The sequence below is a fragment of the Notamacropus eugenii genome, chromosome 1 (genome assembly GCF_028372415.1).
Source record: "Notamacropus eugenii isolate mMacEug1 chromosome 1, mMacEug1.pri_v2, whole genome shotgun sequence".
Taxonomy (NCBI): Eukaryota; Metazoa; Chordata; class Mammalia; order Diprotodontia; family Macropodidae; genus Notamacropus; species Notamacropus eugenii.
The window spans coordinates 666,029,079-666,049,043 of record NC_092872.1 but is presented as its reverse complement, the minus strand read 5'-3'; the positions used below and the strand labels follow the sequence as shown (position 1 = coordinate 666,049,043).

The following is a 19,965-nucleotide window of genomic DNA, read 5'->3' as shown; positions in this document are numbered from 1 at the left end:
GCACTGCCCCTGCTCCTAGGCCCCAAAGAACAGCTACCCTTCTGCAGGTCATGGGAGGCTCCCAGAACCCCCAAGGTCCTTGAATACTCCATGACAACAGCATTCCTAGAGGTCCATGGCCCACCTGCCCAACCTGGGCTCCTATGGACTAAGTCCATAGCTGTTGGTCTAGTAATGAAAAGGGTGGTATTGCTGAGCTACCTTGAGACCCGCACCTTTGGTTAAAGCATTGAGGAAGAGGATTTAGGGTGGACGGTAGGGACTGGACCCACAGCAAGAGAATTGAAACAGCCAGTATCTAGGAGACTCCCCACTTATGGATACTGTCCTCCTCCTTTCTCTCCTCCTTATTCTCCTATTCCTTCTCAGATTTTACTACAGTAATTTGCTCTCTTTCTTGCCCCTTCAACCTCTATGTATGTTTAGCTGTGCATATCACTAGCACAGAACCTAATACATAGCAATCACTTAATAACTGTTTGTTGAATTAAATTAATGAGTGTAGTGAATGGAGGATAGATAGGAGTCAAGAAGGAGTATGTATTGCTGGTTCTTGTGATTTAAGCCCTAAAACTAGGACATTTGCAGCTTATAAAGCCTTACTCCTTTTTAACTTGCTATGCCCAGTTCCTACCTGGTATGTTTTCCTTGTGGTGCTAAGTAAATCCCTCTCTTAAAACACCTAAGAAGATTGCCTTCATTGCTTATCTCTATAGAGAAAGGGAAATAAGACATGTCCATTCTTATACCCATCTGGGAATAAAAAAATTCAGGAAAAAAGAGAGAAAGGGATGGTGACTAAGACCCAAGGGATGCTTCAAGCAGAGAAATACTGTAATACGTCTGTTGGCTACAATCACTCAAAAAGTAGCATTATTTTAATAATAGTGTAGAAAAGTGTTGGAACAAATAGAGACAAAAAGCAATTAAACCTCTACTACCCTCACTCAACCCGACCCTTCTCCAAGTGGAATTTTATAACTGGAATAATTCTGTGACTTCCTCTCCTATAGCTTCCCACTTCCCCCCCTAACCCCCCACTTTTTCCACCTCTTGCACATTTTAAGGGAAAATTTCAACATGGTCAGTTCTAGAAATGGGAATTGTCTTGAGATTTAAAAAAAATTAAACATCTTTTGCTCCTTTAGGACATTTTCTTTAGTTCTCGTTTTGGATCTTTCAAAACCCAATGACCTTTGGCCAACCATGGAAAGTCTGTTGCAAGTCACAAAAACTCACGTAGATAAACTCATAGTGAAACTGGGCAAGACCAATGCTAAAGCAGCTTCTGAAATGAGACAGAGGATGTGGAGTAATATACAGAAGGACCATCCAGTAAGTTTTCTCTAGGGGATTTTTCCTGGCGTCCTAGACCTGGGCATGGTTAAAGATAATAGTTATGAACCTCACAAATATATTCTTTAGATTTTTATGCATGACTTGAAATCCTTTTGATGCAAATGAACCTGTTCACTGGAAAATTATATCAGCTTAATAAAATCTCAGTAGAGAAAAACAAGATAAAAAAAATTCTTGTCTTCTGGTTAGACATCTACTGTGATTGTTATGGCATGTTACACTAGTCAAAAGAAATAGAGTTTTAAAGTAGTGGTTTGATATTGATTTTATAATCTCTTTTAAAATGAAGATAAAAACTAGACTATATAAAAGTCATCTGGAAAGAGACTAGATGAAGGTACAAATTTAAGCAAGAAGTGGAGTTATAACAGCCTTCACCTCCACTATATATTTTGCCTTCATTCAGATGTCTGTCACATATTCACTGTCTTTTGATAATCTGACAACTAATTAAATTATAAAGTTGCAGTGATGGTAATACAAGTCCTTTAAATGCAATTGTGAATGTAATTTTTTGGAAAATTTGAGTGCCCATGTCTGCTACAAATATGCATTATGTGTGTTTTATCTATTTAATAAGGCTCATATCTATAGAGTACAAATTTTACTATGATAACAATAGCTGATGCAAAGTGGAACCAACAAGAAGAAATGTTTCATAAGAAAAAGTGGAGAATAAAAGAAAAAATATAGGTGAATCAGTGATGTAGGAATGAGGACAAAGTACATTTTTGAGTTCACCGTTAAAATCGTTATCCTATTTTAACCTCAGAAATACATGACAGTAAACAAATATTGGTATGAACTTTCTTTCAAGGAAACAGTGTCAGGCTTGAAGAGTACAATTGTTCTATATTCTTTCTAATGAATAAAACATAATTTAAAAATAAATGGAAATTAATGTTCTCATACTTTCTCAAGTTTTAGAAAGATCGTTTTTGTTTCTGAGAATATAGTAGATGCTCAATAAGTACTTGATAGGCTGAATTGAATTCTGCAAAATTTATTTGTTAATAGGATCGTGAATTAATCGACCCATTTCCAATTCCTCTGGTGATAATTGGAAGTAAATATGATATTTTTCAGGTAAGTAATTCACATTTCCATTTCCAGTTTTTTCTATGCATGCTTGTCTATGTCTTGTCTATTACTGTAAGAGTAACTATGAAATCAGAAAGGTCCCTGGTATAGTGAGAAGTTATGGCTCCAGAGCTGAAGAAGGCAGAGGAGAGAGTCACAGAAATAGCAGTTATGGTGGGAATGAGATATGGCAAATGACTTTGGGAAAAGACTATAAAATCTGGATTTTTCATGCAGTCAGTGGGACTTCGTAGGTTTTATTTTTTAAAGTTGAAAGTTAGATTTATCTACTCTTTTTTTTTGGAACATTTGGGACCCTGGAAATGTATGCTTATGTATAAATTGTCTTTAGCTGAAAGTCTGAGAGAACAAATGTGAGAGAACTACTGCTAATGGCTTGTTAAAAATAATTAGAGCAGAGTGTGCTTGGCAGGAAGGCTGAGGCAATAGGAACCTCAGAACACAGAGCAAAGGAGACAGGTTGGGCTTCTCTACTCAATCGTTGGCATCTTCCTTCTCTTTGTATCTAATCTTTATCTTTTTTTTCTCTTTATGAATATGTGTTCTTTAGGATTTTGACTCTGAGAAGAGAAAAATAATCTGCAAGACGCTTCGGTTTGTCTCCCACTATTATGGAGCTTCATTGATGGTTGGTATATAGTCTCAGTTCTGGTTGGGAGAATGGGCTAAACCCAAGTTCCAAAAGACAGGAAGTTTGCTGCAGTTATAAAAGCTACCCTTGTTTATTTCCTGTCATTTATTTCTTTCTGCAAGTTTCACCTATCCTTAATATCTGACCCTGAAGGCAGGAGATACACCAGAATGTTGAAAGGCTGCTTATTTAGAACATTCATTCAAAATGGAAAATTTTCAAAGCACATTTTTTAATAAAAGTCCCTAGAATCTCCTCCCCCTCTAAAGAATGTTGTCATGTCACCCATTCCCCCATCTCATTATAACCATAATAATGATAATAATTAGCTAGCTTTTATGTAGCAGCTTTGAGGTTTGCAAAGCATTTGGTGAGATGAATGGAAAGTGCTCTGTAAACTTGAAAGTGCTACATGAGTCTCACGTGTCATTGTTAATGGAGGGAGCACTGGACCTCCATTAGTAGTACAGAGACCAGGGTTCAAGCTCCAACTCTGCCACTTGGAGCTGTGGGACTTTGTGCAAGTCACTTAAACTCTCTCCGAGCATCAGTTTTCTCATACATAAAATGGCAGTGATATTTTCACTTTCCTGTCTCCCAGTAGTTGTGAGGGTCTATGAAAGTGTAACCTGTAAAGCACTATATGAATCTGAGCTATCCTAAAATGTAACTTTTGAAAGTTTCAAGTAGATTTGAAACTTTAAAAATATATTACTAAGTTTTTGTGTCATTACTTTTCCTGCTAAATGTTGTGCCATGGTGGAAATATTCCTAGAACTCTTTAGTACAGAAAAATCTGATAGCGTTCTGTAGTGGGCAAATGATATGTTTTCGAAGTGTGTTTTTAATACTTTTATCTTTTGAATGAATGTTTTAAATAATTGACCTTTTAACATCCTGTTCTATTCCCTACCTTCAGGGCTAGGTAGTATTTAAAATATTAATAACAATAAAACCCCTTCACTTGTTTTTTACTTTGTTCCTTTCTAAGCATTATCTATTTTATATTTTCTTAAAGATCACATTTATTTTTTTGCTACAATTTACAATTTAACTTTACGTATGAGGTTAATAGGATACTTTCTATGCCTTTGAAACTTTATATACCTTGAAACTGAGATAGATACAGGTGAATGTTACCCAGTGATCAAGACAAGGACCACAAATCCTCTAGTTCTTGATTTCTACTACTAAATAATGCTACTAGCTTAGTTCCAGGCAAAAGATAGCTCTCATCCTTTTTCAATGCTGGAAACGAATAGGATACCTATCCTCTGGGACACATTACCATGCCTTTGCGAAATACCATTTCTTCAGTGGATCTGTGAACTTATCAACATGAGAACTTCTTCTAGGAAGGCCAATCAAAACCCACCCTTTTCTTCCTGCATGATTCTTCTTCATGCCCTCCCATAAATCCTCCAGAGAAAGTCCACCCAACCTACTGCAAACCTTCCTCTATATTTTTTAATATTATATGGGTACAAATGTATGATTTGGGCTATTTCCCTATTGCTGCTCCTCCTAGCTATACAGCTGGCTTGCTTCATTTTCCAGCCATACATTTCATGGAGAGTATCTTTTATGCCATTTCTTGAATGCAGATTTTTGTTGCTAATATGCTGCAGCCTATGTATGTTCCCCATGCCTCTCTGTTTCATTTTGGCTCATCTACAGTTTTGATTTCACCCTTAGAGCTGGTTCATCAGTCACAGATACTGGATGGATACTGCACGTAGACCAGGATCCATGCCCAGAGTTAAATACAAGAAACAGTTTGCTTTTGGGAAATTGTACAGTGTTCCCTTGGGAAAATTACTGTATAAAATTGTAGCCCATTTGCTTTTTTCTTTTTTTTCTTTTAATGGTCAAGGAATTCCTCATTCTATGATTGACCTATTCATGATGAGGCGTCATTAGGCAACAAGCCTAGCCTCTTGCCAAGACCATATTTGGGGCCTTTCTGTTGGGTAGAAGCTGCCAGAGCCTGTGATCCATTGGCATAGTCTGAGAATCCAGTGTTGGGTGGTGTGAGAAGGGTGGGGATGACCTTGGGATTAGGAGAACTAGAAGTTGCAGTGGCCAGAGCTCTTGGAGGAGGGCAAGTGATTCCCACACTCTGCAGAAGCTGTATCTTTTGTGCTGAGGTGTCACCGGCTCTCTCATTGTCTAGTGTTACCTCCTCCCACTGAATTTGATGGTTAGGGAGAAGGAGGCAATTTGTAGTTGTTTATTACATAAATAAGAGTTGATGCTGAAGTACTTTGATACTTCTGTTTTACCATGATTTTTGCTACTTGGATCACATTTATTCCAACTACCAAAATAAAAGAGCAAGAGAGAGAGAGAATCTAGGGTTGCCCATGTAATATTATGAGGCCTCAGTTTGGAATTTTTAAGGTACACAACAACTTATTCCCATTCCTCCTCCCCAAAAATGCATAGGACTGACTGGAGCCCATAAATAGTCAACAAAATTCTCCTATTCCAGAGAGTCCCATTTTCCCAAGGGTCCCCAGATCCTTCAAACCTATGGCACTCTCTTGTGATTTGGACTTTCTTTGCCAGGGAAGCAAAACTGCTTGCAAGTGGGAAAATTCCATGACATTTTAATGGGTCTGTCTTTCACCTCAAAGACCCATCTATATAGAAAAACCAGCCTTATATACTGTCCTAAAGGCGTGGACTCTCCAGGGAGGAAAACATGATTGGGGTTATTAATAAGCAGCCATCCCCCTTCCCATAAGATTTGTACTGTCCAATGACTGTTGGTTAATAAGAGGCCAAAATCTGAGTAGCTTGTGTTGTCATGGCTATAGTGCCTTACAGCTGTCCGTAGATGGGGGAAAGGGAAAGGGATTAGGATTGTAGAGGGTGGAAGGGAAGCACGTATATATAGTCTCCTTCCTTTCCCAAGAGAATCCAGGCTGGATTATTGGACCTCTTAAACTAGAACCTGCTAATATCAGAGGCTCCCATTGTGCAGGCTCAGAGGCTAGATCTTGGTGTCACCATGCACTAGAACTCCCATCTCTTGATCCAGGATGGTGGGGTTCTAGAATTCTTGCCACTGGCCCCATAGTTCCATTATCTGTGATTGCTCTTTCTTGAGCTGAGGGATCAGGTTACTATCTCTCCTAGCCTGAGGCTAGGAAGCTTCTCTCAGTGAGCCCCGTTCTCCTCATGTCTCAGAATTTTGGGATTATAGATTAAGAGCTGGAAGGGAGTTCTTGAGTGGTACCTCTAATCTTACCCCCACCCTTATTTTACAGGAGAGGAAATTCAGGCTCCTGTAAGTGAGGTGACTTGCGTAAGGAGACACATGAAATTAAGAACACAGTTCTTTTCCTTCTAAATTTAGCACCTTTTTCAATGTCTCACAGCCAGCCTTGCAGAGACAGTGCAAAGAACAAAACTTAACTGGAATACAACCTTTATGGAGGTTGCAGAATGCAGATAATCTAAATAGGAAACCCATATACCCAGTTTTTTTAATTGGATCTAAAAGCAGCAAAATTAATCTGTTTCAAAGTTAGAATTTAGAAACATTTTCTTTGTAGTCTAACACTCAAGATGTCATTTGTATATATGCCTTGAATTAAGATATGAGAACTGCCTATAATGTAAAGTCATTTGGACAAACATACTGGAACTTTCCCATCCACATGGAAGTTAGCATTTGACTCAGCCACTTAAGGGGGTTATGAACTTGTTATTGCGGCACTACTTTGCTCAAAACATTCCTAGAACTTCCATTTTTGGAACTGTGTTTAGAACCAGTTTACAAGTCACATGAGTAAATGTCTCATTACTTTATCGAATTTCAATGCTGTGCCCAGTCTGGCATCTAGCTTCCCTCTCTGAGCTCATTCCGCGTTTCCTTACTTCACATTCTATGTTCCATGTAGACTGGCCTATTTTTCTTTCCCATGTATGACATAGTATCTCCCATCTCCATGCTTTTGAATAAGGTTGTCTGTAATACCTGGGATTCAGTGTCTTCTCAGCTCTAACTCCTTTAGATATCTCCAAAGCTTAGCTTAGGTGCCACCTCGTGATGGACCTGCCCTGTACCTTGTGTACATGTTGTTCCTATCCCCACTACTACCTCCCCCAAATTGAATAGGAGAGGAATCGTGTTCTTAGCTTAATGTGTCTCCTTGGACAAGTCACCACACTTCCAGGGGCCTGAATTTCCTCTTCTGTAAATTACTTTGAAGGCAGACGTTATCATTTTTCTTTGAATCGCCAATGTTTAGCACAGTGCCTGGCAGAGAGTAGATGCTTAATAAACTGAACAGCTAGTCACAAAGCCTCATTTTCAACTCAAAGTGGTGTTACTGGGCTTGATTAGACACCACATTCACCAGAGCTGACTCCAGGTGACTTTTGGCTGTTTCCAAAACTCAAATCCACTCAGGATGTTTCTGAGAATTTTCAAACCAATTGCCAGAAGCCTGAAGAGAAGTAACTCCCAAGGAGGTCTAAGAATGTTACAACTTAAACTCTTTGAGTTTGGACTGTGTCTATATGCCAATTCATTGATTAGGTTTGGGAAAACATCCTTGTGGAGGCCGTTGCTGATGTGTGTGTGTGTGTGTGTGTGTGTGTGTGTGTGTGTGTGTGTGTGTGTGTGTAAATAGTTATTAAGCACCTAACATGTGCTAGGCACTGTGCTGAGCATTGGGGATACAAATGCCAAAAAGAAAAGCCCCTGCCCTCAAGATGCTTACAATCTAATGAAAGAAGATAATACACAAAAGAAAGCTGGAAGGGAAGGGAGGAGAAAGTACCCAATGAGGGGACATGATTAAGAAGTCAGGGAAGTTCAAGAGTAGTACAGCTAGGTGAAAAATGAGGATATGTGTGAGCTGAGCTCACCCCTTAAATAGAGGCTTTGGAGAGCATGGTACCACCCTCCAATTAGAGGGCAGAAGGTGGCGATGAAGTAGAATATCAAGGTGTGGGGAGGGAGGGAAGGGTATACACATATACAGATATATGTATATAAGTACATATGTGTGTATATATATATGTGTGTGTGTGTGTACCTTATTGTTTAAAAATAGTGCTAATAGGGATCATGTCATGATTCATGTATTTGGGAGTGGCTGAAATGATAAATCAAATGTGATAAACTCTTCCATGTTATATACATACTCAAGAAGTTTGGTTAATGTCAAATCTGTTTTATTTCTTCATCTTGGGGAGGTTTTGCTTTGTTTGAAAAGACATAACTAGTTTTTAGGTAAATTGTGATTCTCCCATTAAAATGTTTTTATTTTATCTGTTTCTATGATGAAAAAGGATAACATATCTTTATTCTCTTGATTTTTTTAGTTTGCCAGTAAATCGGAAGCTCTCCTACTGAAAATACGTGGAGTTATCAATCAGTTAGCATTTGGCATTGACAAAAGGTAATGGAATAAAAAAAGCTCATTAGGATTGTCTCCTCATGTGATTGTCGTTATTAGCTTTTTTCTGTTTCTTGGATTTTCACAAAAAGAAAAATGTCCCAGATAGTTACTCAAGCGATTATTTCATTTGCTTTTTTATATTTGTGTTTGGTAGTTTATAGATTTATGCAGATAAAGTGTTGTTGGTTATTTTTCATTGAAAGATAGAGTAAAATAATGTTCATATCATATTCATTTTCTTGGTTTCCTTTTTTCCTCACATTTTACAAAAATCTGAAATCTTTACTTGTGTAGTCAGTATCTCACATTGATTTTTAAGATGCAGATAATATATTTAATATTCACCTTTCTTAGTTCAAATTCAATACTATAGCAGAAGTCATAAGTAAATTTGATCTCTTTTCCCCCCAGAAAATTTTTTCTCAAAGAAACACTTTTTAATATTTGGGTTCATTTGAGTTAATAGTCATTTGAGGACAGTACTTTTACCAGATTTTACAATCTCTAGATATGGAACTTAGCCTTTATGATAAAAGCATTTGTGGTGGGAGTTTTGATTGCTAAAATAAATTGGATTCTTTTTTCCTTCTTATCCATGTAGCAAATCAATATCTGTGGACCAGAATAAACCACTGTTTATCCCAGCAGGATTGGATTCTTTAAGTCAGATAGGTCGGTGAACTTATTAAGATTGTTCAATACTTTTTTAATTGCTTATTGATTTTAACCTGGTCCATGTTCATATAGGCTCCAACACCAACATTTTGTAGGTTTCCATTATCGTTGTTACAGTAATTCCACAAGTATTAATGTTATACATACTGTATTGATGCAACATGCAGCATATTGATGTTTTGAAGAGGGGCCATCATGTAGCAGACGCATTTTTACTTCTAAGCCACATTCCACTGTAACTCTTTGCATCTTCTTCCCCTCCCCCAATCCTGCCTTATTGTCTCTTCTAAAGCCCTAGGATACTAGAAAAGATGTTTTGAATTATTTCGGATTTGCCATGTTCTGAATGGTAACAGTAGTCTTCTATCTCAGCCGTTCTTTCTCCCCTTCCATACCCACTAGATTAAAAGTGACTTGTCTTTGAATGAAAAGTTGTTGATAGTGAGTCAGAAGGTCAGAAGATGTTGAAGGAGAGGAAGGAGGTAACTTAGCAGATTGCATGACTGAAAAGGAAGAATTGTACAGGTTTTAATATTGAGAATAAACAATTGGGTGAGGTTTTATTCATTGTTATAAAGTATACTTTTATAATTTGGTGTCAAACTTTACTCACTAGGGTCTCCTCCTCTGTCTGAGAATGACATTGGAAAGCTTCATGCACAAACCCCAATGGATCTGTGGAAAAAAGTATATGAAAAAGTCTTTCCACCAAAGGTATAAATTTTTTTAATGCTTTGAAACCCAGAGAGTTGGCACTATTAGAGAATGGTTTTGAAATGTTAACATGGACTTGTTTTAAGCATCCTTTTTCTTCTTCTGTGTAAAATGTTTTCATTTCAGAGTGCCAGTACATCCAAAGAGACCAGAGACCCAGCCCGAGACCCCCAGTATGCAGAAAGTGAAGTTGATGAGATGCGAGCACAGAAAGACCAGGTACCATCTTGTCCATTTGCTTTATTTCACAATAACTTATACCAAAGTAATGACTCCAGAATTTGCCAGGTTTTTAGAATCTATTTATTATTAGAGTTTGGTAGTGAATTCTTATCTCTCTATTTAAGAAACAAAAATAAGATCATCTCAGTCAAGGTAGGTTAGGGAATTCACATGCACTGGTGAATTCAGACTTCCTCCTGGCTCCTTTGTTGTCCTCAAGACTCCTCCATAAAATCTTCAACTTTGAGAATTAAAGGTGTCACAGAGTCTTTTTTTGTGGTGCCCTCTAATGCTCAGGAAATGTCTGTTGGTGTTATTAACTATTAGAAAGGACGTGTATGTGGTGAACTTAATGGAGGCCCAAGATTATGCTAATTTGAAATGATTGAGATGTGATACTAAATATGAAATACAGGTGACATGATGAACACTTTGTGACAGAGTACTTTTGACCTTTTATGACAACTCATATTTTCTTAGGTACCTTATCAGCTTAATGAAATCTCTAGACTGAATTTTTCAGTGTGTAGATGATCATGCAGGTAACCATTCTAAATCCTGGGTGAGTAATTGCTGGTTATTCTGCTAAACAGTCAGGCAAAGCAAAGTATTAGTGTTCCAACAGTTACTTGAAGACAGTTGTATACTGATCTGTTATCAGAGAACCTTTTCCCAATATTATCCAAATATCTCCCAGAACCCATAGAACAGGGCAATTTTTAGGTAGAATTACATTAAAACGGATCATTTAAACATAATATTAAAAGCATTCTATCCACATGTAGAACTTTTTGTAACGAGGTTTCTCTAGATAAGATGAAAGTCAATATTAGGAAAATGGTGCAGATGACTTTAAATAACCCCAAGACCTCTAGTTACCTCTCTCTGTTACTTGACTCTAGAGACTTGCTGAGTTGGAAGTTGTCTTAGACTTAATGTTTATCTAGTAGTCAATAATAAACTCTGCTTATCAATATGAGTATCTGATTATGTTACACAATTGTTAGTGTCGTCGTATCTACTTATATAGTTTGAGGTAACTGTCATCAAAAGACAAAAGGATTTCTAATCATTGTGATTTATATGAGACCATTTATATGAGATTGTTTAGTTGTAAACATAATATTCAGCTACTCTAAGAAAATCAGTTTAAGCTAACCAAATCAGGCTTCAGGCAATTAGGAATTTCAACTAAGATGGGAAAAGCAAAGACTCAACACTGTTACTGTCCTTCAGGCTCGTCATTGTCACTGCAAAGAAAGGTAACAACATCAGTAGGAAGAGTCAGGTATATTGTGGTAGTAAAATCAGTAGGAACAGCCTAAGCTGGAGAACATTCTTCCAAGCAAGGAATTTTTTTTAACTTGCCTGAAAAGTAAAAATTCCCTCCCAGTCTTTTTCATAGAGGGCAACCCATAGCTATGTTATACATGAGTCATATGTTTTAAATATTCAGATAACTCTTTGGCATAATTTGTTTATTTCTGCTTTAAAGATACTTTAAAGATTACAAGTGGGCACTTATTCATTTGATTTAAAGATAAGATTTATCCCAAACATGTTCATACACTTTTTTGTTCCCCTGCAGTAGCTTCATATCCTTGGCTTCAAGTTGAATCGATTGAAATTAGAAAGAATTTTGATATACAAAAATACTTTATAGATTTTTGTACCATTGATAAGTTCTCAAAATGATTGTTTAATAGTTGCTTGTTATTTTTTTAAATGTCTTGGGAAAAGCACATTTCCACTTTTATGGGTTTTTCTAGACCAGGCTATGTTCATTATGCAAAGTACTTAACAAACTCATTGAGTTAGATGTGGATTTTTAGCTGAAAAAAATATACCTTGTTATTAGCACATTTTTCCTCAGAATGCCTTTTTAAGTTTATTTATTGCTTGCTTATTGCTACACTTACCATCTTCATTGAAAATAACATTTTAAAATTTGATCTAAAAAGCACTATGATAAGATTCACCTGGAAGAAAACAATTCTCTAGCTACATTCAACTTCAAAATGTCAAAAATTTTCCATAATTAGCTGAAAGTGGGCCCTTTTTTAGGAGTAACACTTCAATGCTTAGGGAAGCCCATTTTTCCTTCTTTTAAATACTGGTATTCCATTGATTAGACATATGTCTGTTAAAATACATCATGTGCTTGCATGTTAAAAACTATAAAATATTAAACTTTGATTTCTAACATGTCTTATAAACTTGGTGTTGATTTACTTTCATGTGAGAGGGCTTTTTCTGATTCCCTGGGCTTTGTAGGAGGAGAAGGGGTGATTTTTTTTCCCCACTGAAATACAGAGTGACATCATCTCTTGATTGGGTCTGAACATTGTCTGGTCTGGGGATCCCGGTCCCCAGCTTCCACTTTACAAAAAGAACAAACCTTCCTCTCCAGCTTCCTACATACAGATTGGTTTTGTTGTCATAGTAGCCATCCTAGCACAATTTCTGCCTTTGGCTCTGAAGAAGAAGTATGCAACTACATCACACCATCTATTTTTTTTGAGAGGCAGCGGTGCTAAGATTGGAGTCAGAAGACCAGAGCTCAGATCCTGCCACAAACACACATCCACTAGGGGACCCTGGCCAAATAATTTCACCTCTCTTGGACTCAACTCTTCATCTGTAAAGTGTGGAGATTTAACTTATGGTCTTTAATGTCGAATCTGGCTCTAGGTCTACAACTGTTGTGTTCAAAGTGTATGAGAATTCTTTTCTAATGAGTATAATGCTAAAAAGTAGAGGAGAAAACAGATTTGGAGCCTGGGCTCTCTCTGAAAAGAAATGCCTCAAATGGAGAAGAATGTAGAGTCTAGAGTGCTCCCTTCATCTATGCCCCTTTCCTCCATCACAGCTTTTGAATCTTTATTTGTAAGATATGCTCATGGGTAGAGCAGTTGAGCATTTCTGGGGTTTGCAGGTAATTAGAGTATTACAAAAATGACGAGGATAGAGAGATATCTACTTCTTGAGTCCCCCTATTTATAGTACAATTATTTATCAAAAAAAGTATCATTAAGCATCTCCTGGGAGCAAAGCATGCTGAGCAGTGGGAGAAATGGCAAGACAAATGAGAGACACGGTCTCTGCCCTCCAAAAGCTTAAACTTCAGTAAGGGGAGATAAAATAACAGTAATATTCAGAGAAACACAAATTAGAAAATGACAGGTACATAGGAGGGGTGTAAAACGCTATGAGATCAAATGAGAAAGAACCACTTCCAGTAGAGGTATTAGGGAAAGACATTTTGCGGGAGAGGGATCATTTGATCTGGGCCTCTAAGAATAGATTGGATATTAATATGGGAAATGGTAGAGAAAAGTCTTCTGAGCATAGAAAATAGCATGAACCCAGGTCTAGATACATAACAGCATGGAAGTGATCAGGGGAGCCCAGGATGTGCCATAAACCTTATTAGTGGGAGTGTGAGAGATGGCTAAAAGGGCTGAGTTGGAGTCAAGCTGAAGAGGACCTTCAGCATTTGGCTGAGGAGCTTGGTCTCTGTTCAGTGAGCAGTAAGGAAACGATGGCGGTGTCTGAATAACAGAGTAAGCGTTATTTCATAATATGAAAAAGTATGGAATTCTCTAATGGAATAACTGTTATACCAAGAAAAGTCACCTGGTCTGTAAGACAGATTATGTCAGCACCCTCTGTCTACCTTGGCTGAGAGCAGAGCAAAGAACTCCCATTTTCTACCCAGCTGCATTCCTTTGGACTGAAATCTGTCCACCCCCTACCCTCTTTTTAGCTTCCTTTTTTGTGTATTGTCTTTCCCTGTTAGATTATAAGCTCCCTGTGGGGAGGCACCGTCATCCTTTTTCATATTTGTGTCCCCAGCACTTAGCACAGTGCAAAGCACATAAATGTTTATTGACTGACTAGAGTGTAGGAAGAAAAGAAGCATAAATGGGAAGACTTGTTGGGAAACTATTTTGCTGGACTAGGCAGAAGGTAATGGAAACCTGAACTAATCCGGGCAGGGTGGGGATGGTAAGAAGGGGACTGATGCAAGAGATCGGGAAAGTTGGCTCATTGCAACTAACCGTGTGGGGAGATGAAGGAGTCAAAGGTCTTTAACTCCTAAGTCACATGCATGAGCAACTGGGACAAAGGAGGGCTTACTGACCAAAGAAACCAGGTCAGGAAAAACTGAGTGGACTAGAAGTGGCATCTGGTTATGTGCTTTCATCAGAGGAACTGCTATAGAAACCAGAAGGAAAAAACCAAGGAAAAACAACCATCTGTCCCACTCATTATTTTGAAGGATGAGTGATGGGATTTGCTTCCAGTTCCTCCTGAGCCTCCCAGGGTCTCTTTCTTCTCTCTGCACTTTTCTGTTTGTCACTACCCTGCTGTGACAATCTGTAGTCTCCCCTTAGTTCTCTTGCCAGCTCATTCTGACCTCAGCATGATGACCCAGTGGTTCCTACACTTGTGATGTAGTCAGTGTCATGCCAGATCCTTTAGGCCTAAGCTAGGACACCCTTACTGGTGGCTCTGGCAGTAACCAGAGAAGGAGGCAAAAGCCTCCAATTGTGATCAGCTTTGATACTGGCATGGGAGCTTCATCTCTGTGTTGGACAGGTTAAGGAGTGGCCTTAAACTTCTGTAATATCAGAACCACATAAAGTCCTTAGGCAAGGCTTAAAATTGTCTACATCACACTACTACTAAGTCCAGCTCAAGGAGCAAAAGGGATAGCCTTCCTGCATTCTACTGATCACTTGTCAGGTGCCAACAAGAGATTTATTTATTCAGGTAGGATTTAGCTTGGGGCCTTAGGTGGCACAGTGGATGTAGCACTTGGCCTGGAGTCTTTATGAGTTCATATCTGGCCTTACATACTTCCTGGCTGTGTGACCCAGACCAAGTCATTTTAACACTTTGCCTTAGTTCTTCATCTGTAAAATGGGCTGGAGGCAAAATGACAAACCACTTTTTGCCTAGAAAACTCCAGATGGGGTCACAAAAAGTCAGATATGACTGAACCACAAGAAGATTTAGCTTCCCAGTCCTCTAAGGTCCCATCTAGCTCTGAGATCCTGTGATTCCTCAGTATCTCAGGCTAGTACCTTGATAATTAGGAAGTTCTGTGGGTTGTTTCCCTAAATTCCCTAGCAATGGTTTCGCACAAATTCATTTCTTTAGCTCTACTCACAATGATTTTGGAGGACCTCTTTGTCGTCTGTGAAATTACTGCTTCTCATAGAGCAAGACTGTGACTAAGAACCTTTCTGCATTCTCATCTGCATAGATGGACTTCATTCCATTAACTCTCCCTCATTTGTTCTTTTTTCTCAAAGTCTCCTTATTTTTCTGGCTTTGCTCTGGACCCTCTCCAGAGTTTCTCTGCCATCAGACTTTACGTGGGTCCCTAGAAAGGGCCTGGGCCAATGGTCTAGTGTTTTTCAACTATTTTTTTTTCAATTTTGAAGGTTAAAGTAATTCTTGACTTTAAAGGAATGTTAGTGCCTAAGGCATTTAGTTTGGATGACCCAATTAATTTGTTTCCTCTATTTTTGGTATCAAAGGAATCTTTGGAGGCACTTTTAAAGTCTGAAGAAAGCATTATAAAGCTTTTATTCTTCAGGGTTATTTTTCTAAGGGTGAATGAGCCTCATGTGTCTTCCTAAAACTCTGAATTTTAAAAAAAGTCAACTTATTCATAATTTCTTTTTTTCTAGGGCACGTTACTTTCAGAAACATACTTGGGGGAGAATATTCTTCTCATAGAGGATGTGAACTTGAATTCTAATAGTCAGAGGACACAATTTATGTTCTTTCCTACAGGGATCGGATTTTTTTTTTTTTAGTTTGTCCTAGGATTCAAAATGAGAACACTTGTGTATAATTTGTTTTGAAGTGCTGTTTGCAAATTGTACCTACCTAACCTGTACCATATATAACCATAATAGCCATTACTGAATCTCAGTTCAGTGTTTATAACTAAATGTGAAAACAAGAATCTGTTTCTGCATCCTTTGTAAATAAGTGGACTTGAATTCAACAAATATTTCTTACTGTGTCTACGTTGTGGAAGGCACTGTTCTGGGGATGTTGAGTTAAAAGCAAAAGATTCCTTGCCCTCTAAGTTTACATTCTGCTAGGGCACAGGCCTGCCTCACTTAAATCATGCTCAAGTCAAGGCGTCACTTTCATGATGTCATTGGTCCTTGGCAAACTTCAAGAGGGTACTCCAATAGATAAGATTAAAACTCAGCAGTTCTCACTGTCTTTAGGCTTTTCTTAGTTACTTCTCACAAAACTTGTATCTGTAGCAATAAGTATAGCTGGATACAAGACAGCCTTTCTACCATCTGGGCCTTCTAAAATAGAACTGAAATTTACTGAGTTAACCCAATAGAATTTTCAGCATCTGGTGGTTCATTGATGGTTCACTCATTATCATTAATAAAAAACACAATAAGAAAAATTTCAATAAGACCCCAGATAGTCTTCATTCCCTTCTTAGAATGACAACTTCCTGGAGGACCAATTATTAATTTTTTTTAGTCTTAATCTCAGTTGACAATTTGTGGAATATTCTAATAAGAAAATATCTCAAAGGAAGGTTGTTAGTATTAGTGAAACACTGAATGTTTAGTTTTCGTAACGCCAATATTTCTAGTTGTTATTTACACTTTGGGAGCTTGGTCTTTGAAATGGTAAACAGCAGATATCTGATGACCTAAAACTACCTGACTTAATTAAAATGATAAGCCATAAGAGACTTTGAGATTTATTACTTTACAAGATCTCTACAAAGTTCTTGTATAGCTTTTAAACTTTAACTTAGGTCCTGGGTATGACAGAAACCATCTGTAATTGTCTGGTAATAAGAAACTGGATATTCTTCTCATAGAGGATGTGAACTTGAATTCTGATAGTCAGAGGACACACTTTATGTTCTTTCCTACAGGGATCGGGTTTTTTTTGTTTTTTTTTAGTTTGTCCTAGGATCCAGAATGAGAACACATGTGTATAATTTGTTTTGAAGTGCTGTTTGCAAATTGTACCTACCTAACCTGTACCAACCCTAACCCTAAATCCATCCTGTAACCTAATTCGTCAAATTTAAAGGGGACAAAAGAGTTTTGTGAACTAGTTCGTTAATGGAAAACAAAACCTTAGGATTATTGCCAAAAATTTATGGTCATATGACACTCAGGATATAGTGTCTGATTACAGTCTAAAGTGGGAGAGGTATGATTTTTTTTTTTTTGAAAGTGCTCAGTATAAAGAATTTGGAAACTTATTTCTAAAACATTTTATGTTTTAGGAACTGGAGCAGTATAAAAAAAATTCTTCTAAATCCTGGAAACAAATTGAGTTTGATCCCTGAACATAATAACAAGTGAATACAGGCATCTGTAGGTTTGTATTTCTTCTCTCTGAGACATGAATAGGATTTAAAATTTTTTCATCCCTTGTGGTAATATATAAACTTAATGTAAAGTGTGTAACTACTATAAAAGAAAGACAGTTTAATACTATAATTCTTCAAGTAACCTAAAAATGTTTGCTAAAAAAAGAGGTAAAATCAAATACAAATATTTGAAAAAGATGGAAAAAATCGTTACCAATGCCTCTGAGAATGAGATAATAATTGTATTTAAATAATATTCTCCAACATATGCATTTGTGTGTTTTCTGCTCCTGCAGTTTTATAGAATGTATAAACTCATGTTTCAAATAGTTACAGTGAAGAATTATCCTCTCTTATCACAACAGTTTCCTTTATGAAGTGGTTCCTCTGAAACTAAGGAACTGCTTGGACTGAAACATTATCAGAGGCCCCTCCTGGTAGTTACCTCATTCCATCCTCCTATAATCAATCTCATGAAATTAGTTTCTGATTGCTTGGGTCAGGATGTTTGCTGAAGGGGCTATTGATATGGCCAAAGTCACAATGACTCTAGAGATTCAAGAATTAAGCTCCAGTTTCAGTAGGGTAACCATTCTTGAAAAATAAATTCAGATCCACTAGCAGCATGTTTTTGTGTCTGCCAGCCAACTTAAATGTATAGAAATCGCCCAGTCTGAATGCATAGATCAAAGTCATTCACTTGACAGATACTGAACTATATTATTGATCTATCTGAAATTAAAAGCTAGCTATCAAATTTTGGGGGAGGAAAGTATAATGAATATGAATTTTCCAAAAATTTGGAATAATTTGAATACTATCTTCATGTATTCATATAAATATTTCCATTTTTCTGGTACCTAATATGTAGAGAGGAGCCTGTTTTATTTTTAGTTCTACTGCTGAGTTGAAAAAATAGTTTATTCTGTATTTCAGTAAAATATAAATTATACTTAGATTGCTTTATTTTTATTTTGCTTATTGTGAATTGTATAAATCTGATTCATACGTGCATCTGTAATTTTTTTAGATTTTGATATGAACCCAGAAGTCTTTGCTGTATTAAAAAATCCAAATAAAAAGTAAGTTGCTATGTAACCTCTTTATAAAAACACTTAGGGACAGGAATCTAATGTTGGTCAATATTATATGAGGGTTTTTTTTTTTTAGTATGAGGTCATTTCTAACCAAATCTTAACCAAGTAATGACCAGATATATAATTTTTCTGTACCTGCTTATTTGTAAAGAATTCATGATCATATAAAAAGCTACTTGATATATATTTCATTAATGGAATTAATGCTAATAAATGTTGATTTTTAGCATTAAAAAGTATACTGAAAGTCTAAAACTTCATTCTCTATGCTTTTAAGACAATTTAGCCTTTACATGCCAATAGTGCTCTAGTGCCTCTTCTCAGCTCTCCTCTGTTCCAGGTAAGTACTCATGCAGTTAGAGATCTGGAGGTGGGAGGGTCCTTAGAAACCACTGAATTCAATCACTTCATTTTACAGATGAAGAAACTGAGGCCCAGGGGATTAAGTGACTTGCCTGCCATCTTGAGTGGCAGGTGGTAAATGAAAGGACTTCAAGCCCAGGTTGTCTGACTCTCTATAATGCAGAGCTTGTGGGTGTTCACTACCCAAATATTCATGATCGCTAAAAGTTTTGCAATTTTGAGCTTATGCTATGTGTAGCAGTTTTGAATACTATGTCTACAATTATCTCTATATGTGTGACTGTAAATTTAACGTGTAACATGTCAGCAATAACTTGTGAAGGAGACAATTAGACTGAGAATTGGAGGGGAAGGAAGGAAGAAGGAAGGAAGTCTGGGAGGGAGGAAGGAAGGAAGTGGGGGAGGTAGGGAAAAAGGGAGGGTGGAAGGTAAAGAAGGAAGGGAGAGAGAGAAGGAGGAAGGAAGAAAGTGAGCATTTGTATTGTTTTACAAATATTATCTCATTTCATCAGCCCTAGGAGGTAGGTACTGTTATTATCTTCATCTTACAGTTGAAAGAACTAACAGAGGCTAAATGACTTGGGTCACACAACTAGCAAATGTCTAAGGCCAGATTTGAACCTGGGTCTTCCTGACTCCAGGCCTAGAACACTCTCCACTGTGGCACCCAGCAGAGTGTAACATATAAAAAGTTCAAGAGACATAGTTTCTGGGTAATTAATCATTTTGTTAATCATGCTAGCAGATAATTAATAAAAGGAGTCAATAGCACTCTGGAATGCCAAACTCCTTGTAGAACCCACTCAACCCCAAAAGCCTTTGGAAGAGTAGTGTTCCCGAGGGTGGCAGTCAACTCTGTTTAACAGTGAGAAGAATTAATGTTATAATGAGAGGTGGGCTTATTCCAATGAGGGACTGGGGGATGTGATTCTGATCATTCAGTCTTGCACAAAGAGACTTAGTTCTTATCCAGACTATCCCCATCTGGGCCAATCTAGAAAA

The 19,965-nt window shown here is 37.4% G+C and overlaps 1 protein-coding gene across 4 annotated transcripts in view; it reads left to right on the top strand.

Moving 5' to 3' along the window:
* Nucleotides 1-19,965, top strand: part of DYNC2LI1 (dynein cytoplasmic 2 light intermediate chain 1) — a 128,730-nt gene that overhangs the window by 25,156 nt on the left and 83,609 nt on the right. Inside the window, exons 6-14 of one of the 4 annotated variants that reach the window (XM_072635745.1) lie at nucleotides 1,149-1,335; nucleotides 2,377-2,445; nucleotides 3,011-3,088; nucleotides 8,432-8,508; nucleotides 9,110-9,180; nucleotides 9,800-9,897; nucleotides 10,024-10,116; nucleotides 17,417-17,507; nucleotides 18,534-18,839. In XM_072635745.1, the coding sequence (XP_072491846.1) occupies nucleotides 1,149-1,335; nucleotides 2,377-2,445; nucleotides 3,011-3,088; nucleotides 8,432-8,508; nucleotides 9,110-9,180; nucleotides 9,800-9,897; nucleotides 10,024-10,116; nucleotides 17,417-17,479 (736 nt within the window). In that variant the 3' untranslated portion in view covers nucleotides 17,480-17,507; nucleotides 18,534-18,839. Of the gene's footprint in view, nucleotides 1-1,148; nucleotides 1,336-2,376; nucleotides 2,446-3,010; nucleotides 3,089-8,431; nucleotides 8,509-9,109; nucleotides 9,181-9,799; nucleotides 9,898-10,023; nucleotides 10,117-17,416; nucleotides 18,840-19,965 lie in introns of those variants that run through there. The other 3 variants (XM_072635744.1, XM_072635743.1, XM_072635746.1) reach the window with 3 other exon arrangements.